The 24,873-nt window shown below is 36.8% G+C and overlaps 6 protein-coding genes across 9 annotated transcripts; 3 read left to right on the forward strand and 3 right to left on the reverse strand.

Moving 5' to 3' along the window:
* The first annotated feature begins 2,359 nt into the window (after nt 1-2,359).
* On the forward strand, nt 2,360-3,784 carry LOC120182274 (protein TIFY 10A-like). The gene is made up of 4 exons (XM_039187267.1): nt 2,360-2,602; nt 2,793-3,224; nt 3,305-3,362; nt 3,661-3,784. Exons 1-4 carry the CDS (start codon nt 2,443-2,445, stop codon nt 3,767-3,769), a joined length of 759 nt encoding a protein of 252 aa, XP_039043198.1. The 5' UTR covers nt 2,360-2,442; the 3' UTR covers nt 3,770-3,784.
* A 1,004-nt stretch (nt 3,785-4,788) lies between these two features.
* LOC120182275 (oligouridylate-binding protein 1-like) lies at nt 4,789-8,621 on the forward strand. Of its 2 annotated transcripts, XM_039187268.1 has the most exons (13): nt 4,789-4,934; nt 5,466-5,527; nt 5,712-5,814; nt 5,936-6,012; nt 6,087-6,148; nt 6,236-6,323; nt 6,436-6,511; nt 6,613-6,643; nt 6,740-6,857; nt 7,231-7,318; nt 7,763-7,936; nt 8,169-8,311; nt 8,349-8,621. In XM_039187268.1, the coding sequence occupies exons 1-13, from the start codon at nt 4,848-4,850 to the stop codon at nt 8,590-8,592; spliced, it is 1,353 nt and encodes a 450-aa protein (XP_039043199.1). In that variant the 5' UTR covers nt 4,789-4,847; the 3' UTR covers nt 8,593-8,621. The 2 variants fall into 2 exon arrangements, with proteins under 2 accessions (XP_039043199.1, XP_039043200.1); XM_039187269.1 differs by having other exon boundaries at nt 4,803-4,934; nt 8,169-8,500.
* Nucleotides 8,622-9,047: 426 nt separating this feature from the next.
* On the reverse strand, nt 9,048-10,730 carry LOC120182235 (20 kDa chaperonin, chloroplastic-like). The gene is made up of 5 exons (XM_039187237.1): nt 10,526-10,730; nt 10,061-10,240; nt 9,822-9,977; nt 9,439-9,516; nt 9,048-9,351 (listed from the first exon to the last, which is right to left on the reverse strand). The coding sequence occupies exons 1-5, from the start codon at nt 10,706-10,708 to the stop codon at nt 9,178-9,180; spliced, it is 771 nt and encodes a 256-aa protein (XP_039043168.1). The 5' UTR covers nt 10,709-10,730; the 3' UTR covers nt 9,048-9,177.
* Nucleotides 10,731-12,038: 1,308 nt separating this feature from the next.
* LOC120182265 (pectate lyase-like) lies at nt 12,039-13,494 on the forward strand. Its single transcript, XM_039187256.1, has one exon. It carries the CDS (start codon nt 12,054-12,056, stop codon nt 13,404-13,406), a length of 1,353 nt encoding a protein of 450 aa, XP_039043187.1. The 5' UTR covers nt 12,039-12,053; the 3' UTR covers nt 13,407-13,494.
* Nucleotides 13,495-13,950: 456 nt separating this feature from the next.
* On the reverse strand, nt 13,951-14,735 carry LOC120182237 (ethylene-responsive transcription factor ERF017-like). The gene has a single exon (XM_039187238.1). The coding sequence runs from the start codon at nt 14,642-14,644 to the stop codon at nt 14,048-14,050; it is 597 nt and encodes a 198-aa protein (XP_039043169.1). The 5' UTR covers nt 14,645-14,735; the 3' UTR covers nt 13,951-14,047.
* Nucleotides 14,736-16,036: 1,301 nt separating this feature from the next.
* LOC120182266 (auxin response factor 19-like) lies at nt 16,037-22,819 on the reverse strand. 3 transcript variants are annotated; one of them, XM_039187259.1, is made up of 14 exons: nt 22,677-22,719; nt 21,877-21,989; nt 21,682-21,777; nt 21,239-21,295; nt 20,968-21,123; nt 20,779-20,863; nt 20,287-20,377; nt 19,986-20,150; nt 19,685-19,880; nt 19,180-19,318; nt 18,702-19,084; nt 17,184-18,665; nt 16,578-16,768; nt 16,037-16,490 (listed from the first exon to the last, which is right to left on the reverse strand). In XM_039187259.1, the coding sequence occupies exons 1-14, from the start codon at nt 22,717-22,719 to the stop codon at nt 16,310-16,312; spliced, it is 3,378 nt and encodes a 1,125-aa protein (XP_039043190.1). In that variant the 3' UTR covers nt 16,037-16,309. The 3 variants fall into 3 exon arrangements, with proteins under 3 accessions (XP_039043190.1, XP_039043189.1, XP_039043188.1); XM_039187258.1 differs by having other exon boundaries at nt 17,184-19,084; nt 21,877-21,986; nt 22,677-22,819; XM_039187257.1 differs by having other exon boundaries at nt 17,184-19,084.
* Nucleotides 22,820-24,873: the final 2,054 nt, after the last annotated feature.

Raw genomic sequence — 24,873 nt, forward strand, 5'->3', positions numbered from 1 at the left:
AAGAAAGATCAAATGTAGGTGGAGCAATTATCCTTGAAAATTTAAATTTTAATACATTTTAAATTTTTTATAATTTATATTGATAATTTAGGTTTATTTTCTAAAATTTTATAAATTTATCCTATATATATTTAGGGCCCAAACCCGACAGGTTCCGACCCGACTTGATCGGGTCGGATTTTTTTAAAAAATTAGGATTCGGGTCGGTTTTTTTAAATGCACTGTTCGGGTCGGGTCGGGTCGGGTTTAGGGTGAAAAAAATCTGACCCGACTCAAAAATATATATAATTTTACCTATATATTTAGGGATAATTACAATATTACCCCTCTATATATAATTTTTTTCAATTAAGTCACTTTTTTTATTGAATAAAAATATATTTTTTAATTATTTCGGGTCGGGTCGGGTTTCTAAGTCTTATATTCGGGTCGGGACGGGTGAAATCTTAATTTCTTCAGGTCGGGTCGGGTTACTGGTGGAGGACCATTTCTTCTCGGGTCGGGTTGGGTGACCCAAAAACCCGACCCGACCTATTGCATCCCTATATATATCTAATACATCTGATTGAATCTAATAAAAATTACATTTTAACGTGTCTAAATATTATTGGAGGAAAGAACGTGCGCTTGTCGCTTACCTGTTTTTGAGATTTGAAGGATGAGAAGCGAAGCAATGGCGGTGTTTTTATGTGAAATGTGGCTCCCGCTTCTGTTGGACGGCACTTTAATGAAATAAAATATCAGACATTTGAAAATAAATTAATTTGGCACCAAATCATGAATTACCGTGGTCCTCCGCGTGTAAAGATGTGCCTATGTTGCTGGTTCGGAATAAGCTTCTATCGAATGAGGAACGTTATAGAAGACACATGACGATTTAAAATTAATTTGGACTGAGCTCGCTGCAAAGCAGATGGGTTTTCGACCTGCGGAGGTGTGATTCAAGACTATGAAGGAAGATGGATCGTGAGATACTGCAAGATTATTGAAAAATGTTTGATTCTTTATATGGAATTTTGAGGTATTTTTTAAAAGTTTATCGACTGATTGGAATTTAGATTTGAAGTCCATCATAATAAAAACAAATAGCAAAGAAGTTTTCAATGATATTATAGTTAGATCGAGATCGAGGAATACCTCTTCAATGACTTCCTTTAATACAAACTTAGATACCAGATATTGGAAGTTGAATTTCGTCTTCATATCTAGAGAGAGAAATAATATAATGAATAACATGGTGAGACTAACATGATCACAACTGACAGAATTATAAATTTTCAAACAAACTCGATAAAAGCGTCCAAGATAATTCAAGAAAAGATACGTGAAGCTCCAATGCAGAATAGAAATAATTAGCTATTTTGCTTATTTCTTATTTTATTCAAAAAATTAATTTAAAGGAAAGGCACGCCGAGTCATCTTTAACGCCGTTTTGGTTAGTGATTTTTTTTCAATTATTTAAAATGGTTGTCCCTTGTTCCCATATGTAATGGGGTAAGGGGAGGTAAAATAGTAGGCTGTCCCCAACACTAGGTTGAGAGCAGCTTCCGTAAAAAACTTCTGAATTATGAAATGCCCTCCATAAGACTCGATCCCACGACCTCAAAGTTAAAAACTTTGTTCTCTACCAACTGAGCTGAATGGTCATTTTATCCTTTTCTAACTATTTAAAGGTGCTTTATTAGTATACCTCTTTCACTAAGATAGCTTTTGAGGACTTTGACTCTATTCTATCATTAGGCATGGTCATGAGTCTACTTAGGTCAATTAAACTTGACTCGTCAAATACACTTCTTCTGTTCTTCATCTAATATGATTTGGGGTTGAGGAAGTTTTTGTAATTCGGAATTTAATGTAAAATTTAAAATGAAAATTTCTATTTGATTAATGAAATCAATATAATGAAAACATATGTTATTAAATAAAATAAAATTTTTAATTTAAAAAATATTATAATGTTATCAATTTCGAGTTAGATTATGATGTCATGCCATTTGTTTGGTTGCTCGGTTAGATTGTGGTAAAAGAACAAATTTACTTGACAAAAATGTAAATGTGCCTCAAATATTAAAAGTCATCTTAAAAATATTGAAAACATGTTGGGGGGAAAAGACCACAAACTGATCAAACATCGACGTCGTCGACACCAAAAGAAAAACAACACGTGGTTGAAAAATCCCAAACGAACGAGACAATATATATGGAAGCACCTCGTCAGTAGGCACAGCTGCAAGCTTAAGAAAAACATTTATTCCTCGTGCTTTTTTAACCAACCTTCTTCTACCTTTTTCTTTTCAAAGACAACAATAAAAAGCCAGATTCGGTCTTCTCATGCAAATAAAATCCCTTGCTTCTCGATTTAGTTGCTAAGTAAAGTTGTAAAGAACCCCTGAATACCCAAAAGAGCAGAAGGGGTGAAATCGTTGTGTTCTGTTTTGCTTGATGATGTCTTGTTCACCGGAATCTATGGGTCAAAAACCGGCGAGGTCACCGGAGAAGTCAAGCTTCGCGCAAACTTGTAGCCTTTTGAGCCAGTACTTGAAGGAAAAGGGTAGCTTTGGAGATCTAACTCTGGGAATGACATGCAACGTTGAAGTTAATGGTAAATTCTTCATTTCATTGCTGAAAGGAGCTCAATTAAGCTTTGTTGTTTTTTTTATTCTTTGTTTACTGAAGGGTTTAAATTTAATCAAATAAATGATCGAGATTTGATATTTTTAAATAAATTATGTTTAGATATTCATGCCCTGTTTTGAGTCTAATGTGTAACCTTGTTTATGGTTATGTTGCAGGGACCCCAGAGATGCTGCGTCCTTGTCCTACCATGAATTTGTTTCCAGTCAATGAGAAATCCAGTAATGATTGTGGCCGCAACGTTGTGCCGGCGACTCGGAAACCGAGATCGATTGATTTGTTCCCTAATCAAGCTGGTTTTCCATCACCGGACGATGGCCCGAAAAGGGTTGATTCTAGTGTTGCCTCCATGAACAATCCGGCTGTGACGGAGCCTCAAACTGCACAGATGACTATCTTTTATGGTGGACAAGTGATTGTCTTCAACGATTTCCCGGCCGATAAAGCTAAGGAAATCATGCTTTTAGCTGGCAAGGGGAGCTGCCAAAGCAATAGCGTCAACCCCAACCCTGCACATATGATCTCTAATTTCACCAACACCATAACACAAGATTGCGCACGATCGGCTCAGCGACCGATTCCCGGCGGCGGTAAGCCTAATTCTTCACTTGGTGGTTCATATTTTGGTGTTCGATTCAGGGCTTCTTATTAGTTTGGTGGTCCATTGCAGATTTACCAATTGCAAGGAGAGCTTCACTCCACCGGTTCCTGGAGAAGAGAAAGGATAGGTAGGCACCTAGAGATCAAAAAAGGAACCTATAATGCAAAAACCTTTGTAATTTGCTTTGACATAGCGATTTAGAATCAGTTCTTTGTGTCCTTGATTTCGTAACAAAGTTCGAGAATAAAAAAAAGGCGTGTAGGTGGGTTTAGGCTTCGAGTCTTCCTGTCGGAATCGACTGTCCGTCGGCATTGTATTCATCGAAATAATACCTTAATAAGATTAAAGCAGATGAAGTTTTTATAATTAAGTTCATGTCCCCCTTTGTCTGACTGTTTGATGTCCTTATATGATCATTTTTACAGGATCACTACGAGAGCATTACCATACCAGATAGGTAACTCGGCAGCATCGCCTTCCAAGATCGTCCACAACAAACCATGGCTCCGTTTATCTGCTCAATCTCCGCAATAGTTTGAGTCGAGTCAAGTTGAATTCATTTTTATGATGCTTGTTGTCAGTCCTCCTATCCTTCTTTTGTTTTTCAGCAGGATCTAAGCCTGTTGTTTCCTTATAGCTCTCGATCAAGATCTCATCATTAGTTTAATTGCAATTATTTTCTACCATTAAAGTTTTAGTTGAGTGTTTCTCCTTTTTTGAAAATAAGTGTTTTGAGTTTAATGATCATTTTAGAACAATTTGATAATTTAGTGATCATTTTATAATATCACAATGATCATTTTATAATAATTTGATAAATTTAATAACTATTTTGTAAATTTTAAAACTTTAATGAATAAAAAGATCATTTGTGTATAGTTTAGTGATCTTTAATATACTTTACCCGTTATAATTTAATCACCACCACTGGAAAAAATAAGGGTAAACCACCAAGATAGTCTCTAAACTGTGAAATCAATTATATTTTAACCACCTAACTAATTTTTTCAATTATACTATTAATTTTTAATTAGACTATTTAACTATTGAAATATTATTAATAATATCATTAATCGTTAACATTTAAAAAATAATAATGTAATAGTTAAACAATTTGTATAATTATATTTATCTTTTTTACTTACATATTAGTAGTTGACTAAATTTATTTATAATATTATTAAGTTGATAGGATATGTAAAGAAAATTAGAAATATAATTATACAAATGCACTGAACTATCACATTATCATTTTCGTTAATTTTAAATGTCAATGACTTGATTCATAATAATTAATAAAAATATTTAATTTGATGATCAAAATAAAATCAACTTTATAATTTAATAATTATATAAGTAATTTACCCAAAATAAAATCCATCTTTACTTAGTACTCCTGAACCCACCCGACCCATTTCAACCCAAAAGCTCAAGATATTCTATTTATTTACCCGTAAGAAGCATCTTGTTTCTATATAAAAACAAAAAGTAAATAATATAAAATCAAGTCTCTTTTTGTACTATCTATTTTCTTCTTCTTCCTCTTCCTCTTCTTTTCCTTCAAAATTTCCTTTATATTTTATTGCTTTATAAAAGGTAAAGTTTAAAGAAGATGCAGCAGCAGCAAAAGCTAAAGCAGCAACAAGCTCTGATGCAACAAGTTCTGTACCACAATCCTGGTTTCTTGGGCGGTCATCAGGTCTCTGTTTGTCTCTCTATTAATTTTTTTTATCAAAACTAGGAGTTTCAATTTCTATTAGCAGTTTATTTCTTATTCGACTTGGGTTTGTTATAAATTCATCCTTTTCGTGTGCCAATATGGTTGCTAGTATTTGTTTATGTGAAATTTTTGGGGCTTTTCTTCATCGGAGGATTTTGGCCTCAAAATTTTCTGTTTTCTGTTGAAATTATCCGAGAAAAATGACAAATTTGCATGATATGAAAAAAATCTGGGGAGATGTTGTTATCATTTTGTGTATCAAATGGTTCATGATGACAACGATTAGGGGTATTTTTATGAAATTAAAAAAGCAATTAGCCAGCTTAATTGTGTAAATGGATCCTCTTTCTTTTTTCTTTTCTTATTTGCTACTGTAAGGCTTAGGTGTCTCTTTTAGACTTTGTTTCTAATGTTTGTTTTATCTGCCGACTTGAGGGGTGTCCATGTCCAGCATAGGAAGAAAATTCCCCTTTTTTGATTTAATTCTTTTTTTTCCTTTTTAATTTGCAGATAGAACCTATCTTGAGTGGAAACCTTCCTCCTGGATTTGATGCAGCTACTTGCCGCAGTGTGTGAGTTTTGCATATTCATCCAGTTCCTTTTTTTTATTTAAAAATAGATAAATAAAAATTATTGTCACCTTTTGTCTTTGAGTCTTTTTATTTGAGCTGTGTTTATAATATCTTTTGGTGAAGCTTAAGTTGTCTGTCATGCTTCATTGTTACCTTTGATCATTTACCTAATCTTAAATTGCAGGTATGTGGGAAATATTCACCCCCAAGTCACGGAACCCCTTCTGCAAGAAGTCTTCTTGAGTACTGGTCCTATTGAAGGATGCAAACTTATTAAAAAGGACAAGGTCATCATTTGATACAGTTGTGTTACTAGTTTTTGTTTGATATTCATTTTTCATGAACTTTTATTGGAATTTTGAGGTTCTTAGTTCTATTTGGATGGGCTGATATCCGCTTTTAATGCAGTCATCCTATGGTTTTGTGGACTACTTTGATCGCAGATCAGCTGCCCTTGCAATTGTGACTCTTAATGGAAGACATCTGTAAGTAACAATATGAACCCTTGTGATGGCCTTTTCCATTGGTTTATACTTTTAATATTTGGTACTCTTTGCAGGTTTGGGCAACCTATTAAAGTTAATTGGGCTTATGCTAGTAGTCAGAGGGAGGATACATCAGGTTTTTAGATATCCACCAACGAGATCTATCCAATTGTATTTTTACCTATTTACTGCGTCAGTAACTTATTTCTGCTTTGGCATTCAGGTCATCACAACATTTTTGTTGGTGACCTTAGTCCCGAAGTTACAGATGCTACTTTGTTTGCATGTTTTTCTGTGTACTCTAGTTGCTCGTGAGTACCAATTCTTCTCATTTTACCTTGAGATTACCTCTTATCAATTAAAGGGATTTTGGGGTAATCAACGTTGAACTAGTAGGATAGCTGACTGAAAGACATGTTCCAGGGATGCAAGGGTCATGTGGGATCAAAAAACTGGGCGTTCTAGAGGTTTTGGCTTTGTTTCTTTCAGGGACCAGCAGGTACACTGGTAACTGCATTTATCTTTCTTCTTCTCCTCCCCCTCCTCTCCATGTGTTTTAATCACGTCTTGATCTCTTTTTCTTTCCTTTTTTCTTCCCAGGATGCCCAAAGTGCAATTAATGACTTAAATGGTGTGTGAAACATTGCTTTTATTTATAATTTTAGGCATCTGTATTCTGAGGAGCACTTTTTTCAAATTTCAGTCAAGTTGTTTTGGCGTATTATAGGGAAGTGGCTTGGAAGTAAACAGATCCGATGTAATTGGGCTGCAAAAGGTGCCACTTCAAATTATGACAAATTAAATTCAGATGCCAAAAGTGTTGTAGATCCAACAAATGGAACCTCCGGTAAGGCCCTTCTCAGTGTTGAAATAATTATTGTATTTGAGATCTGGTACCAATTATTTAGGCCCCCCTGAACTTCATTTTCTTTTTCTGGAATAACCATGGCTGTTTCTTTCTAACTTTTGAATGCATTAAATCTATAATTTGAAACATCCTAGCTGTTGGTCTCAGCATTTTGGTTTCTGGCCTTTGTTGGAGCCATCATTTCCAATATGGATGTTTGATATATTAATATATCATGCCTGCTTTGCCATTGTTATATTTTATTGGTTTTGAGTCTCTGAGTCTAAATGTTTTACGATGGCGTGAAGTAGGACGTTTAAATAATTCCCCGCTTGTTTTTCATTGTACAGCTTATATCGTATTATGCTTCTTGCAGAAGGTCATGAGAAGACTAATGATGATGCTCCTGAAAACAATCCTCAATATACCACTGTTTATGTTGGCAATCTTGCCCCAGAGGTAAATAGTTTTTTCCAATCTAAAGTTTGTCTCTTCTTCCCTGTCTCCTAACTTTTGGCTGGGAAAAATAGTGAGGTTGGTGCTATCGCTCTTACTACCGACTTAAGATTCTTTTTCCATGGCAAAGTTTCCCTACCTAAGTCTAACGCATAGCTAATGAACACAATTTTCTGATGTACTGGTTTTGTATTCTAATAGCAAGATCAATAAATGTCCATGACTGACCTTGAAGCACCACATGGTAGTCAATTTAGCAGAACTGTTGTTGCTGCCAGTGTGTCTCAAAAGAATAATGTCCATCCTTAGGTTTCAATGACAGCTTTTAATAATTATTTAGTAGCAATATCAAACTTCGCTTGCACTTCAGTGTTTTGATGTCTGATAGATGGATAATAAGTGGTTTTTCTTTTGGTGGTGGTGGTTCTCATAGATGAAAAATTGCAGGTTACATCAGTTGATCTTCACAGGCTTTTCCATGCCCTTGGAGCGGGAACTATCGAAGATGTTCGTGTGCAACGAGATAAAGGCTTTGGCTTTGTAAGATACAGTTCACATACTGAAGCAGCTTTAGCCATACAGATGGGAAATGCCAGAATTCTATGTAGTAAACCAATTAAGGTATTACACTTTCTGGAACCTGACCTCAGATTTTGCAGCAGCTAAGATTTTTAATGCGATTTGGTTACCGTCCTTGTATTGATAAATTGATGTCACAAATGACCGTCATTCATCCTGGCGTGGAATTATTGGTATGAGTGTTATTGCTGGAGGAGCTTCTAGATTTGCTATAATTATGGTTAGTATAAATTATTTTTGGTGGCGTGAACTATAAAATGTTTAAATGCTGCAGTGCTCATGGGGTAGCAAACCTACTGCAGCAGGTACAAGCTCGACCCCTCTGCCTCCACCAGCTGCAACACCTATGCCTGTTTTTTCAGCTGCCGACCTTGCTGCCTATGAACGGCAGATGGCAATGAGTAAATATAGCGGTGCACAGATAATGAGTATGATGCATCCACAGGGTCAGCATGCCCTTAAGCAGGCAGCCACGGGAATGGGTGCAGCTGCAGCTGGTCAAGCAATCTACGACAGTGGATACCAAAACGTTGCAACAACCCAGCAGCTTATGTACTACCAGTAATCGGAGGGATCCTGCTCATGGCTGCACAGGGAGAACTCTGTATTTGGAGAACCGTCGTAGGATGCTTCTGCTGTTTTCTTTTTCTTTTTCTTGTTTTTTGGCTAGACAGCTAAATTCCCTGTTTGTACCTTAATCCCATGTGTACTAAACTCATTCCTTGGCTAACTAAATTATCTCTAAATCCTCGTGTCTCTTTATACCCCCGTGGTGATGGGCTTTTGATATATAATAGACTTGTGGGGTCGTAGCAGCATCCAAAAACAATCCGGGTTTTTTTGCCGGAAACCAATAGCTCAGGCAATTTTCCGTTCATTGGACATGGTCTCCTCATCCATGACATAACTAGGAATGATCAAAAGAAATATCAAAACCGTAGTTGGGAGGTGGAGAACTTGAGAAATATTTGAAGCTGTTTTTCTCCTCATAAGGTAGGCAATGTTAAATAACACGTCTATAAATTTGTCGAAGGTAGACAATTTATATTTATATAATAGAAAAAGGCAGTAAGATTTAAGAATTTTTTTAAGCACGTCAGCTTCAAATTTCTTATACAAGGTCAGAGAATTTATGAGGAGCTAAGTCAAACCATTTCTTACAAAACGCTGAAACCATTTATATTCAAGGAAAAAGAAAAACAAAATACGTGTGCTTTGTAGCAAACTCATCCTTTGAATCCAGTTTTAGCTTAAGAAACCTAAAGCACAATCTTACTAGACAACTAAGATAGTACAGCCATTATTTCGGGTGCTCTCAGAGCAATATAATCACTACCATCGTTGCCCTTGAAGTCATTCCCGGCGTACTTTGAATACAGGACTGTGTTTCCTGGTGTTACTGATAGTGGCTTTGGGTTACCTTCCTCATCTAAAGTACCAGGTCCGACCGCTATCACCTGTTTCATTTAATTCATGGGGTGAGTACCACATTGCACGCCATAGTATTAATGTCATGCCCTCATCACAAAACTTAATACTCTTACCGTGCCAATAGAAGGTTTTTCCTTGGTTGCCTCGGTCAGCAACAAACCTCCAGCAGTTTTCTCCTCAGCTTCCGAAACCTGCAACAAAATTCAAACACAAAATTGAGTACTTTGAAGTCAAATACCATGGACTGCTTTCTTCTGTCGGTTACCATTCACGTGTAAGGAATGATCAAAGATGCATTGAAAATTAATTGACTGTAAGGGAAGGTCCCAGCGGGTAACTCTTCAGAGATCCACACACTTTGGGAACGAGAAAGAAACTGATTCTTCCTCGGTTCACCCAAGTAAAAACGAACTCATTATTCCTCGCATTAATAATTGAAACATCAACAGGACATTGGGATGACAACCAAACATGCATATTTTTAAAGAAAGCCAACCTTAATGAAAACTCTGTCGTTCAAAGGCTTGAGATCTTTGATGTCATCCGTTTCAAGAATCCCAACAATGTCATCCTCCTTTAGGAGAAGATGATTTGCACCATTGAACTCGATCTCCGTCCCGGCATACTTGGAATATATGACCTGAGCTCCAGTCTAATATAACCATAGCCTTGAGTAAGTATAGCAAGGAAATAGAAAAAAAAAACTCGGAAGCATATCTAATCCATGAAATTCACCTTCACAGTGCTTTCCACTTTGGTCTTCCCAACAGTCTTCCCTTCACCAACGGCAACGACCTTGCCTCCTTGAGGCTTCGATTGAGCAGTTGTTGGAAGAAAAATGCCACCCTCTGTCTTCTGCTCCGTTTCTTTGATCTTCACCAGCACTCTATCACCCAAGGGCTTAATTGAAGTATACTGCATATAGCAGAGAACACACTATCACCTCCGCTACGCCTATCCACAATAGATTACTCGATTTTTGCAGTTCAAATAAGCCGATAGCAACCAAGTCGTGCCTAGTCTCATACATCTTGAACTTGTTTAAAACAGGGGAAAAAATGCATGCAATCAACTTCAAATATGATAATACATAGGGCAATACATCAACATACTCCAAAACCCCATTACTACTAAACAGAATCATTCCAACAGCACTACAACATTCGATTATTTCACGAATAAAGTAATAAGAGGAATTACCTTAGGAGCAACAACGGCAGCCGCTTTAACAACCAAACCTTTAAAGGACCTGTGAGACAAAGCCCCAGGCTTTAATGTTCCAAAGGAAGCGAATTTCACAGTGGACGGCCTAAGCCCCTCAAATGAAGCCAAGTTCCTTGCGGATGCTGTCAGTGACGACGCTGTTAGCTGAGATGTAGCCATTTCTGCATTCAAATTTCGCCGAAAATTAAATAAAATTCAATCCCTACAAACCAATTATTCTTAAGAACAAAAACCCAGACTTTTTAAAGAGGAAGAACAACAAAGATTATACCTTTGAGAAAAATAGTGGAAAGGATAAGGGTTGGTTTGGTTGCTTGAAACTGGAGAAGTCTAAGAAGATAAAAAACCCTAGTGTGTTAATGGGCTTTGTCACTTGATTAGAGACTTCTAGAATATTGGCGTTTTTGGGACAGGTATTGATAAGCACGCGCCTCACTCTCGGATGAACACACAAGATGAATGCCTAATATCCCACGCGCTCAGAGGAACAAGATGAACACACAAAGATCAACAACAAGAGGTTTCTGGATAAAACTATGATGTCTAATTGGTCGAAACATACAATGTCTTATATGTCACTGTAGACCATGGAATTTGATATCATATTCGGCTTTGAAGTTCGATTCAATTTGAATTTTATATAAAAAAATATTAATATAATTATTTTAATTCGAAATAAATTCTAATTAAAAATGAAATTATTCATGGATTAAAATGATAAAAAATGTAATGTGGTTTTAATTAACTTTAATATTTATAATATTTAGATTAAAATATGATTGAAATTCGTATAGTCACCTTATTTGTTAATATAAATAAGAAAAGTATTTCATTGAGAGGTTCAAACTCCATACCCTTTAAAAGAATCAGTACCTAATCATTTTATCCAGCTGGGTAATTGTTGTTTAATTGATAAAAATAGTATTTAAATTAAACTATTAATTGTATTTATTTTAAGATAAATTATTCTAATTACCATTGAACTTTTATGATGCTTCATCGGATCGCATGAATATAAAAAAAATTCATTGGAATCATTTTATTGAAGAAATGCTCACATTTTTTTTGCCATTGACGATAGTAATATTTGAAATGAAAGGAATTTTATTTTTGATTTCAATGACCAAAGTACATACATTCTAGAAGTTCAGTGACCATTATTGTAGTTTACTATTAATGTTTTTTATATTTTATATATTTATAATAATTATTTTTGATGAATCTTAAAGATCAAATTGTTCAGAAAGCAAATAGCGAAGAAGACGCAGAATTATCTCAACCATGGGAGACCTTAACGGCCTGTGCGTATTAGTAGGGGAATGCAGGCTATATTAGATGATGTTAACGAGAGTATCTCAGTGCTATTGGCTTGGCTTGGCTCCGGTCAGGGTCTTGTTGCAATCGAATAAATTGTGTGCAGGACTTTGGCCTGGAAATTCTTTTTACTTTATTTATTTCTTGCTCTTTTCTCAAGAGGACTGGAACAATAAAAGCCTGAAGCAAAATGGGGCTAAACATGGGCGCCGCTACGGGAAATCAAAGTTTGAGTTTATGTTTATTGTGTTTGTTCTTTGTTGTAATAATCCCGACACTGCAGGCTGACATCGCGGAATACGATGAATACTGGAGGGAACGTGAATTGCAGGCTAAAGAGAATCTGGAAAAAGAGTATAACCCTAAACCGGAGGAGGTGACCAATCATCTGAACGATCGTGTTGCCACCACGTTGATGGGGCTCGGTTCTAATAGCACGACGAGACGGGCGTTGACCAGAAAGATCAAGCGAATGACTCCGTGTGAGGCCACTAACCCGATCGACCAATGTTGGCGATGTGATCCTAACTGGGAAAAGAATAGGAAGAGGTTGGCTGATTGCGCTCTTGGATTCGGACGTGATGTTACGGGTGGAAAGAACGGAGCGATTTACGTTGTGACTAATTCTTCCGATGATGTTCTTAACCCGGCGCCAGGGACTTTACGTCATGCCGTCACCCGAAACGTGCCGCTTTGGATCATCTTCGCAAGAGGGATGATCATCAGGCTGAAAGAGGAGCTCATTATGACGTGCGATAAAACGATTGATGGTAGGGGAGCCAACGTGCATATTGCTTATGGGGCTAGTTTTACCATCCAGTTTATTAAGAACGTTATTATCCATAACATCCATATCCACCACATTATTCCGGGGAACGGCGGCTTGATTCAGGACGGTGCCAATCATATCGGGTTGAGGACGAGGAGTGACGGCGATGGAGTCTCCATTTTCGGAGCTACCAACATTTGGCTCGACCATCTTTCCATTTACAAATGTTCCGACGGCATTGTTGATATCATTCAGGGTAGCACCGCCATCACCATTTCTAATTGTCACATCACCGATCACAACGACGTGATGTTGTTCGGAGCGAGTGATAGCTACATACCGGACGAGAAGATGCAGGTCACCGTCGCGTTCAACCGTTTCGGTAAAAACCTGGTACAAAGAATGCCGAGAGCACGATTCGGTTTCATCCATGTCGTCAACAATGACTACACTTTCTGGAACATGTACGCCATTGGAGGCAGCAGCCACCCTACAATTATCTCCCAAGGCAACCGCTTCAGAGCTCCACGAAACATAGCGGCCAAAGAGGTGCTGAAGAGGGAGTTCACGAAACCGGAAGTGTGGAAGTTCTGGGACTGGAGATCTGAGGGCGACGTGTTGTTGAACGGCGCCATCTTCATCCAATCAGGGAGTCCAAACGCCATCAAGAAGTTCGCGCCTGAGAAAACGGTGAAATTTAGTTCGGGTCATAAGGTGCCTCTTATCGTTCATTACTCCGGTGCACTTACCTGCTGCCCCGGCAAGCCGTGTTAGTCATCGGCGTTTGGGTTTTTTTTTTTTCTTTCTCATCACTGCATGATATGAGCGGTGCATGCATGCATGGTATATCCGGAAATCTATTTTCTTGTATTCTTAACAAGTTTTGTTATGGGCACAACATTTCCAGCTGGATTTTTTAAAGTTAATTTTCCTTGTAAGGTGCAAGAATTTTTATTTATTTATTTATTTTTATTCAGAAGGAGATATTAATATCAATAATATTTCCGGATTTTATTTTCTTAAAAAATGTGAGTATTTTAATTGCTCAGTAATAAAAAGAATACTATAACAGATATTAAATATATTAATTTTTTTCTGTATTTTAAATATATTACTTCGAATTGACATTATATAAACATTGAAGTGAATTGAAAAATTATATGCATAATAAATATATTAATTTTAAAAAATTCAAGTTAAATATTAATCATATAATAATATAGTAATTGCTAAAAAATTAGGAAAATAATATATATATATATATATATATAAGCTTTAATTGACATTCGTCTCAAGGATTGAAATATATTTCTAGTAATAATTTGATGAGCAAAAAGGCTCTTCTGTGCAAAAATTTGGCCCGCCAAATATCCGGATCCAACTCTGGATACTAAAATGCCCAGGTCGACCCGTTTTCAGAAATTCCAAAGAAAAGATTCTGGAACTAATATCCCATCAAAATTCTCCTCTTCAAACCCGATGTTGGGCAACGATGATCTGAGAAAATCACTTGAGAAATCATCAAATTCAGGGAATATCAACCCATAATCCGATCCGTAATTGCCCGTTCCGGTTGTCAAAAGATCCAGAAACGACTCATCCATAGGCAATTCAATGTCGAACTGTGTTGTCCCGTCCGAAACCGACGGTGATGAAGATTCCGTTTGAAACCCGGAGTTGGATTCCTCCGATTGGGACATTGGAGGCTCTGATTTAGCGAAACGGGCCGCGGCGGCTTGGATTTGGGTCCGTGTCAAAGACCTGCCGCCGGCTATCTCGGGCGGGTTATCGGGGAAATTGAATTTAGCAGAACGGCCGCGTAAACAAAAAAGAGCGGCGTCGAAAGCACGGGCTGCTTTCTCGGCTGAGTCGTAAGATCCCAACCAAATCCTTTCCCTGCTGTTTGGCAGTCTGATTTCCGATACCCATTTCCCCCATTTCCGCTTGCGAACACCCTTGAACTTCGAATCCGTTCTCTCGGCTGCAGGCTTTTCGCTTATGTGTTTCACCATTGTTTTTCCTCCTTTGAATCAGAGTACTAAGTGATAGTCTGAGTTTTGTTGTTTTTTTTTGTTTTTGATTCCTCGCTGCAGAATGCAGATGATTTGAATATCCTTGTTGTTTGTAGACTGATAAATTAGAGAGAATTTGCGGCTTATTTATAGCTACATGGGGGAACCCATGGTTTCTGACCGAGAGTAAGCAGTCAAAGACAAAGAGACGCGTTTGATATAGCGTTTGGCGGCCGAAAAGCGTTTAACCATGCCAACGTGGCGCCTTGTTGAAGGCCTTTTTAGCGTCGCTACGCGTTCGCCCAGGTGAAATTTCCAACACGTGGTCCTTTTTATTTCACGTGCATAAATTCCACGTCTAGAGCTACTAGTGAACTATTTTTTTTTTATTTTTAAATAAATAAATTAGTAAAGGAAAAGGCAGAGACTTGTTTGTTGGGGGATTTTAAAAACCATATAAACATGTTGCTACACCACATGCATGCACTGCTCTCTTCACTCGACCACAAAATTAATTTTATATGCTCCAATTGGATGAAATCTTTTCTAAAAGAAAAAGAAAATGATGATTTGAGTATATAAATCAAAAAGATATACACACCTTTATTTTACTTTTATTAATTAAATTATGTTAATGTGTAGTTGAAGAGATAATAGTTGTGAAAATTGCTGGTGGTTTTTTTTTTTTAATTTTTGAACATAGAATCATTGATTATGATGAACAATTGAATTTTGTAGTTATGATGGGAGTTTCGAGGAAATGCATGTTTTAATGTCAGGAGAAGAGAGTCATGAACAATGAAGGAAAAATCTTTATTTCATATAGAAAAAAGAAAGAAAATTATCGTCTTGGGGTTATAGTCTCATACATAAAGTAATTGTTAGTGGAGATTGATGACTTTTTTTGTGAGTTCATGGCATATATAATAAAAAGCATTATAGTCCATTAAAAAATCACGTTACACGCTTAAAACATGACATATATATATATATATATATTAATTGAATTTGAAAGGAAAAATGTAATAAAAATAGAGAGATTTTCGAGAAAATTATATGAATAATTTTCTCATCCAACGTAAAGAGACAAAAGCGCCCATTAGGACCATTACATAGCATCCGACACACGTGCTTATGCTTTACGTCATGCATGATCTCTAAATCTGTACCTTGGCTTTGCCTCACGAGAGGTTGTTCAACTTATCAATCAATTTAGCCACCGTGTGAGTGAACAATAAAACAAGTCCGGCTCTATGTTTATCATAATTCAGTTTACTGTTTTCAATCAACTCCAAACGGCAAGGAACATGACACACAACCCTATTTAGTTTTGCCCCTTCGTGTATCGAACCATATCGTGTTTCATCACTAATCATAGCCGAACACAGGTCAAAGAAAGCATCAGTGGCAACGTGCAACACCGACAAAAATTCATGCTACTTGAACAAGACAGAATGTGCTCTTACATCATAGCCATTTACAGGTGATAAGAAGAATATCAGATTAGCTCTATCAATATAATGGTTGTACATCAATGGTCCCTTATGGCACCATACAAAGGCCAAGTCAGAGAGTTGCTGTTAAAGTTAATTAAAACATCATCCTCCTGCCAACAGATGATTATGTGTTATCAAATTGCTGTTCTATCTGAATTTCAAAACCATCTTATCTGTTATATGAAGCAGCTGAGGTATCGTCGTATGGTCCTCTCCACACATTTCCGCTGTCAGTCCCACTGCAAGCTTGATTGGGAACTGCTACATTTCCAAGATCACCATCCAAGCTCATCTGCTGTACTTCAGCAGATGACAGTATCTTTATGCTCTGAACACAACTTACAAATTCTCTGCAAAGAGAGTAGAAATTCAGTTAAGGATGAATAGATACCGAAATTAAAAGTTAAAAAGAGTTCAAATCGGGGTTCTTCACTTACTCCCAAGGATCATCACCAACAAGTAATATGTCATTTTCATGATCCACATAAACTAATTTCCAGTCAGAACTTTGTGGATCTTCCAGCTGCCCCTCGATACCAAACATGCGCGCTAAATCATGCCTGAGTTCATCGTACCCTTTGTAGCGGGATACATCAATTGATCTTCCTACAGAGCCACGCTTTTGCACCTGCATTTATTTCAAACCAGTACCATACATTAGAGTTTTCAGCAAAAGACAGACGCACAAAATCGACCATGTTATAATGAGGGAAGGATTTAATAAATGGAACCAAAAAAGTGGCCTATTAGTAGATTTAGACAAGGTGCAAAATAATACTGCACGAAAAAAAATTGACAGGGGAACTTGTAATTGCAACAGGAAATCTACTTTATTTTTTTAACTTCAACTCATATTTTGAGCTCAGGAACTCTCGTACTATGAGATGCAAAAAATCCAACCGTAACGGAATATGAATTTTTCTACTACCGAGTTTCAAAAAATAGGGAGTGTAAAATATCCACCCTTTCTTTCAAGATGTCAGATTTGTATCTAGAATAAATGAGGTAACATGCTTAATCATAGTGGGGTTACGGTTACATACCTTTGTATATGTTCGCATGCGTTGAGTTTGGTTGGCCCACAATCCGCCATTTAGGACTCCTGTGTCATTGATGGCAACATCATTAGAGCACCCAGTCTTGAAAGGTATGTTTGGCACACCAAACGACTGGGAGCTTATTGCAGGAGTAGACAACTCTGCATCAATATCTCTTGGGTTGCCACCATAGCTGGAAAGCAGATTTTGAAGATCCTTCTGAGAGTCGTATCCCCTCGATAATAAAGTGTCAGGTGCCAACCCATCAATATTAGCTGTAAAAGGAAGATTGTTCCGATGATGTGATTGAACATCACCTTCCAGAAAGGCAGGGAGGGAGAAATTATGATGGGTTGTTCCTGCATCCAGACAGTATGATGTTCCAGAAGAGGATGCTTCTGGTTGATCTGTCACGGTACTTTTGTACTTTGGCAGTTCTGGCCCTCTAGAGGTGGGTAGTTCATGTTTGATTCTTATATCAGGCTTGCTCTGTAGCTCTTGAACGAGGGTACTTGCAGGCTCAACAAGTGGATCTGTCGCCAACATGGACGGTACTTGCTGGTTTTTGTTTAGGAAGTTCAATGGGGAAACCTGACAATTATTGGTAGAAGGAGAGGTTGAACATGAAGGTGCATCTCCATCAGTAAGACCAGAATGGGTTCTCATAATAGTAAGAGGCTTGTTATGAACTTGAAGTTGGTTCAGTGAAAGTTGTTGAGGCTGGACAAGCATTGATGTCGAGAAGCCATTGCTGCCAAGAGGTTGTGATTGGCTCTGTGAAAGAGGCAATTGCTGCAATGGTTGGTTTTGTTGATGGGTTGGCTGTTGCTGCAACAGTGGTCCAGCAGGGGAGAGTAACTGTTGAGATGATTGATGCTGTTTCTGTTGCTGCAATTTCTGTAACAGTTGTAATTGAAGCTGTTGCTCCGAGAAGCCCTGCTGAGGCAATTGCAGCATCTGTGGCTGCTGCTGTGTACTTTGCGACAAGTTCTGTTGCAACAATTGTAGTGGTGATTGCTGCTGTGTACTCTGCGACAAGTTCTGTTGCAGCAATTGTTGTTGTTGTCTCTGTATGAGGTTAGTTTGCTGTTCCATCTGTTGCTGAATCTGTGTATCTTGTGGTAATGACGTCAAAGGATATGAAGTTTTATTGGCAGAGAGGATAGTTTGAGCAGACTGGCTATTGCTTGTCAGCAATTGTTGCTGTTGAAGCTGCGAGTAAACAGCCGGCTGATGCAAATTTTGATTTGGGAACTGGGTAGAGGCAACGATTCCGTTATTTACTTGAGAAGGAAGGAATGCCTGCTGTTGCATCTGTTGTTGTGGTAGCGTCTGTTGTCTTTTTTGTTGCTGCTGCAGTGGCTGCGGCTGAGTCTGAGGTTGAGGCTGAGGCTGCTGTTGGTTCAGAAGATGTGGCTGAGGCTGAAGCTGCTGCTGCTGCTGTTGTTGTTGATGTCGCTGCAATTGCTGTAGGGATTGCTGCTGCTGTTGATTTAAAGGAGTCTGCAATAACTGCTGAAGTTGCTGCTGTTGATTTAAAGGAGTCTGCAATAACTGCTGAAGTTGCTGCTGTTGAGCCCATGTAATAGGTGTCTGAGGCAGCTGATTGACTTGGTTTGTATTTGCTTTGTTAAATTGCACATTCGACGCAGGTAACCCAGGAGATTGGAAATTCAATAATTTGGCAGGTTCATCAGTGCTAAGGCTATTATGGAGCGGATTTGAAGAAACCATCGATGGAAAGAATGCTGATTGAGCAGCTGGAAACTGATTATTCTGTTGCATGCTCATCCACTGAACTAAACTCAAACCAGGGAATATTGAACTAGGGGCATCTTTCATGCCAAATTCATCTCCAAGCCAGGGCATTGCTCTCTTGAAGGCATTCTCAATATCAGACTCATCATCTGCAAAATCTCTTAAGAGATTAAAACTAAGTTCTTGAATTTTCCTATTATTTGTCAATGTTTAAAGTACAATATGTAAGGCAAATATGATTTACCTGGCATCCCGGGTTGCTTGTGGAACTGGGGCCTGAAAAACGGAGGTGGACAAATGTAGAAAGGAGCTATGACAGGCTCAATGTCCCAAATTGAAACTCGGCTGGGCCGCTCACCAGCTGTAGATTCATCCCATCCAACCTGATGAGAATAAAAAAGTAGCCAAAATAAAAAAATTAAGTGGTATTTTCTCCTTGTGCAACAACACCTTGACTTTAAAATAAGTGCAAGTATTATTAAAAACAGAATGTATGATTCAACACGGAAATAATCTTGAATCAATGACAGAATCAGTTTAAACAGTTGCACGATCAAATAACAAGACCGGAAGGACATATGCTGAGATATTCATCACCATGATAGAGCAATGTATTGTGAATGACAAAACCATGATGTAACTTAATGTTTGCACGTTAATAATGCACTTCCCACAGATATCATGCTAAACATCTTCTAGGATTAAAAAAGAAATGCTAATAATGGCATACAGGATGTCGGTAAAAATACCTGAAGATTACGCCACTGTGAATTTTTCCATCTCACGGGATCCAAGTCACCAATACCAGTAATAGTACCCATGTACCTGCGCACCCCGGATTCCTCTGTTTCAAACATCATTCTAAATCGCATGCCAAGCGAAACTTGGGTATACATAGCTTTGTTATACTTCGCTAAGGGTACCACAAACTCAGAAGGGCTTGCCCTGTTGATATTAATAAAATCTTTTTAGACCTTCAATGAATATCATTTTTTGATGATTAGAAAATAAAAAAGGATCTATATACGACCAAATGTATTATATCAATACCTTGGATTGTAGAATATAGTAAATGGGCTATTATTTGCCGCAGCATGAGCCGCAGCAGCAAGGATCCCAATATGCATGCTATCACTAGAAATTACAGACGAAGAGAGACCTGGCTGTTGTCTATTTGCACGCCTTGTACCCAAGAGAAGTTGAGACTTCTCATCTCTACATTTAAGCGAGGAACTTCAGTTAAGCAGCAACATGGATAATAATCTACTGAAATTCTATGGAACACATACAAACAGCACAAGTGTTAGTGCATGTGTGTGAGTTTGTGGGTATATATGTATATGAATCATACCTGATGAAAAGAACGGAATCACCAGCAAAGAGTTTTTTCGTGCTAACAAAAACACTCCAACCGGTAGTCAGAAGGTGTCTCTTTGGTTGTCCTGCAAAGAAGCCATTAATCATTTAGATATACTATTCCGTTTCTAATGCTGATAACATTAAATAAGTAAGCTAACACAATATTCAGAACAAAATGCGCTGACTTATTAGTATCACCCTAAAGCATTACTAAATATTAAGTCAAATTTTAAGTGAACTATGAAACTATCGAATCTTTACCATAAATGTATCCCTACCTCAACTACTTCCCAAAAGAAAATGATTTTCTTACACCAAAAAGTTTGAAGTGGCATGGAAGTTAATAAGAAACACTAAAGAAATGAAAATAATGATTACTTAGCAACATAAAACACTTTGATCAAACAGCAGTCTTATGTTTTAATACCAGTAGACCTCTGGTTGTCAAAACGGAAGGACAATGACATCTTGAAGAGAAAGATACCTCGATAAATATGTCTAAATGTCCATGTATTGTCATGTAAATCTTTAGCTACTAGCTCCTGAACAGGTGGTTGCATCGAGAAATCCTACCAAATATCATTTAGATTTTAGGAAAAATGAACACAAAATGCTTCCATCAGACCTCTCAAATCTTAATAATAGAAAGCTAAATTTTAAAGTTTTTAAGCACCAGAGGAGGGAAGATCTTCTCAGCTGCTCGTCGAGGCACAGAAAATCCACCATGAGTGCTAGTGTCACTCGCTGTAAGAGTCTTGCAAAAGAATTCAGCGGGTTGTCTGCTTTGCTTGAGGGCCATATCAGATGCCAGTAACGCTTCTTTGTCATACTGTAGAGAAATACTTTAAGGATCCATACCGTATTTCATTGAAGGGGAAATAAAAGTAAGACAGGCAGTTCTGCAATATCCATGAATTAATTCTCAAATTGAATAGCTGACCTACTTTGTTCACAGGTTGAAGAGTCATCTGGGCATAAACCTCATCTGTTTCTGAATCAGCCTGATTCAAAGTTTAAATAATCTAACCAATTAGTAACTTCATATAATAATACAACTTACCTTCCATACATCATTTTGACCATTACTAAGTTATCGTCATGCATATATGATATACCATAAAAGATCCTATTCAGATTGCAATATGACTCAGCACCCAACAATAACTTCCTAGAAGTAGTCACTACAACCACAACTAACCAGATAGCACATGGATGCACCAAGTACCTATGCCAACAAATGAATTAAACAGAAAGATTGTCTAAAATATGAAAGAGAGAGTGTCAATCCAAAGTTGCTGATACTGCACAAAGCTCATTTAGGAAAAACCTTTTCCCCTTCATGACCAAATATAAGAAAAATGGTTAATGGTGCCGTGCATTTGCTTACATGCAATGTTACATTATGGAGCAAGCAAATCAACTTGGAAGGAAGGTTAGGATAGCTTGGAATGAAATCGGTCTCCTTTTGCATTGATGCTGCAACCTGGGGAAAAAACATATCATAATTAGAGAAAATTCCATAAAACACCATATTCGAGGAGAAAAAATTACTCCATACAAATGAATGAGGAAAACAACTCACTTGCTCGCTGTGACCTTGAGGAAAGTAAACGACCAAACTTCCAACTGGAGGCAAAGAAACAAGTGGTCCAGCACAAGCATGCCATAACTCTGAATTGATACTCTTCCTTTCTGCTGCTCTCAACAAACCAACCAGAATATTAATCGAACATCCCAAAAAAACACACACAAAGAGGAAGTTCTAAAATTATTACAAAGCATCAACTTGCAAAAAGTTCTCAATATCCATATTCTTCCAAAATTCAAACCATATACAAGGCAGCAATTAACTTTAAGGCCTCAAAAAAAACCTCACAATTTTCTGGTATCCACAATTAAAAGTTACCATGAATATTCTTATATAACACTTTATATTTGAACTTGACATATATATATATATATATATATATATATATTATATATTGATGCATGTTTTCTTTCTTTATTCACCTTCAAATTGCAAAGGATGATTGATCCCAAACCCAAACCTTCTACCCATTAAAATGAGGAAAATTTATCCTTGATCACCATATCCTTTGCTCTTAGTCTTGTTATTTGCTTGTTTCCTTCTTTATGAAAATGGGGTTTTATAAGATTTCTCAAAAAAGATGAGACGTTTTACAAGACAAACATAGAGCATTAGAACAAAACCAATACCAAGTAATAGTTTATCTAAACTTAAAAACAACTTAGAGGGATCTGGTTAACAGAGGAAAACGATCGAATATATAAGGAAAACCCATAGACTATTTTGACTACCCCCAAAAAAAATTGAAACTGAGTTAAAGGGAGACAAAATGAATGAGATAAGAGAAATCAGACCTTCTGCAGAACTTGCCATGAATCCATTTGCTGGAGCCTTCATGCTTAAAATCTTGGATCAATTAAAAAATAAATAAACTTTCTTAAGGAATCCAATCACTTGGTTTGCTCAAACATAAAACTGAAGAGATCAACTTTCTTCACAACCCTTTTAGCTATTCAAAGTATCAAACCACAACGCTTCAAAAAATAATCCATTTTGAAGCAGCAATCCTTTGTAGGAAAACTACTACAGACGCGCTTAAGGAAAAGCCGCAGCTCCCATTAACATTCAAATCCCAGCGAAATCCGAAACCCTAACTTAGAAAGCAAAAACCTCGGTCTTCCTTTCCCGAGCTATGCTTTCTCTTTGGTTAGCTTCGTAAAAAGCTTGGATTTGTCAGCTATTTCAACCCCGTGAAGCATTCGGTACTCCAAATGAATAAACCAGAGTCCACAGTTGAATCAGTTAAGAAGAACTAACTGCATGGAACATTAAAAACAGGTTTCTAAAACTGCTCCTCGGCTCAGTCGAAGCTCATCGTCTTTGGTTCTAGAGTCCAACAATTAGAAACATTTTCTAAAGAGAAAAAACAAAAAAAAAGGAACTTTATAGGATCAAGGAGAAGGGAACACGCTTGTCGCCGGGAAATCAGAGAACCGAAAGCCAAAGCAAAAGCAGAGCAGAAAAGAAACAGCTTTCTTTTTAAATTTTTCCTTCCGTTTATATGTATATAATTTGTGAAACATGCCGACACATAATAGATTATGGAGGCTGAACCATGAAGCAACCTGGCCTTCGTAAATTCAACAAAGCAAATTGAGAAAATGAAAAACTTTTACTTTTTGAATTAAATTTTTAATCGTTGCCAGTGTGAATTCGCGCGCGTGGTATTAGGCTGCTAATAGGCTGACAGTTTATATTGGTAGCATCCTTTTCGCCGTTTAGGACTTGGAGAGGTGCGCGCGTGCGGCGTTGTGGGCGTGCGTTATGGCTTTGTCTCCTTGGACTTGAAGTTAAAAATAAGGGATAATACAATATTTAGTCCTTGGTAACATTTTATTTATATAATAACCTCATACTTTTTCAATAATTTTATATATTAATATAGATAAAAATAAGGATTAAACTTAAAAAAAATTACTAAAAATTTCTCAATTTTCAATTTTTTTACAAATTTTAAAATTAATCCTAATCTTACTTAAAAAAATGGAAATAAGGACTCTAAAATAAATATTCTTAGTGAGTCTATAACTCATAATCTAAATAAACATGAGAGAATAAAGATTTAATCTATACATATTCGTTATGTATTATTTCTTATGTATTTTTCTTCTTATATAATTATTGTCATTTAACTCAAAGCATCAAATTTAGTCTGGGAAACATTATTAATAGGAAATTAATATAATTCCGTATATACTATGAATAATATAAGGTTTTGTCATATGAGGACCCCTAATCGACTATTATTTATAATGATTAATAATTATATTCATGTTATCATATCATATGTAATTACGTTAGAAAAATAAATAAAATATCGTTAGCGATATTTAATATAACAACAATAGTAACAATAGGACGTCGTTAACAAAATAATTTATTATTATTATTTTGATAATTCTATATGAATAATATTATTTTCCAGAAGGTACGTTTGATGGAACATAATTTTATTAACGTGATAATTAATACAATTAAAATTATGATATTCATATTGTTCGAGACCAAAATATAAATTCTGACTGAAATTATTATCACATCAATAAATATGTATTATTGTCAAGACTGTTTTTATTAATATATCATATACACGTGATTAGGGGTGTAAACGAGCCTCGACTCGACTCGAAAATTCGTGAATTTAAAATTTTTAAACTCGACTCGAACTCGAAATCCTGAACTGAAGCTCGTGAGCAGCTCGGAAAGGCTCGAAATGAATGGGGAAAATTCTTAAACTTAACTCAATTGAAGCATCAAACTCAAACTCGAATCTGAACCTTAAATACATGAAAATATTACTGTATTTTTAAAAAAAATCAATACATAAATGTTAATATTATTAATAATTTATTTTTAAAAAATAAAATCTTAATATATTATGTTTTCGAGCTTCTCACGAGCTTTTCGAGTCGAATATCAAGTAGCTCGTTTTGGCTCGTTAAGAACTCGAGTCGAGCTCGAGTCGAGTCCATTCGATCCGAGTATTTATCG

Source organism: Hibiscus syriacus, unplaced genomic scaffold, assembly GCF_006381635.1.
Source record: "Hibiscus syriacus cultivar Baekdansim isolate YM2019G1 unplaced genomic scaffold, ASM638163v2 tig00112634_pilon, whole genome shotgun sequence".
NCBI classification, from domain to species: domain Eukaryota; kingdom Viridiplantae; phylum Streptophyta; class Magnoliopsida; order Malvales; family Malvaceae; genus Hibiscus; species Hibiscus syriacus.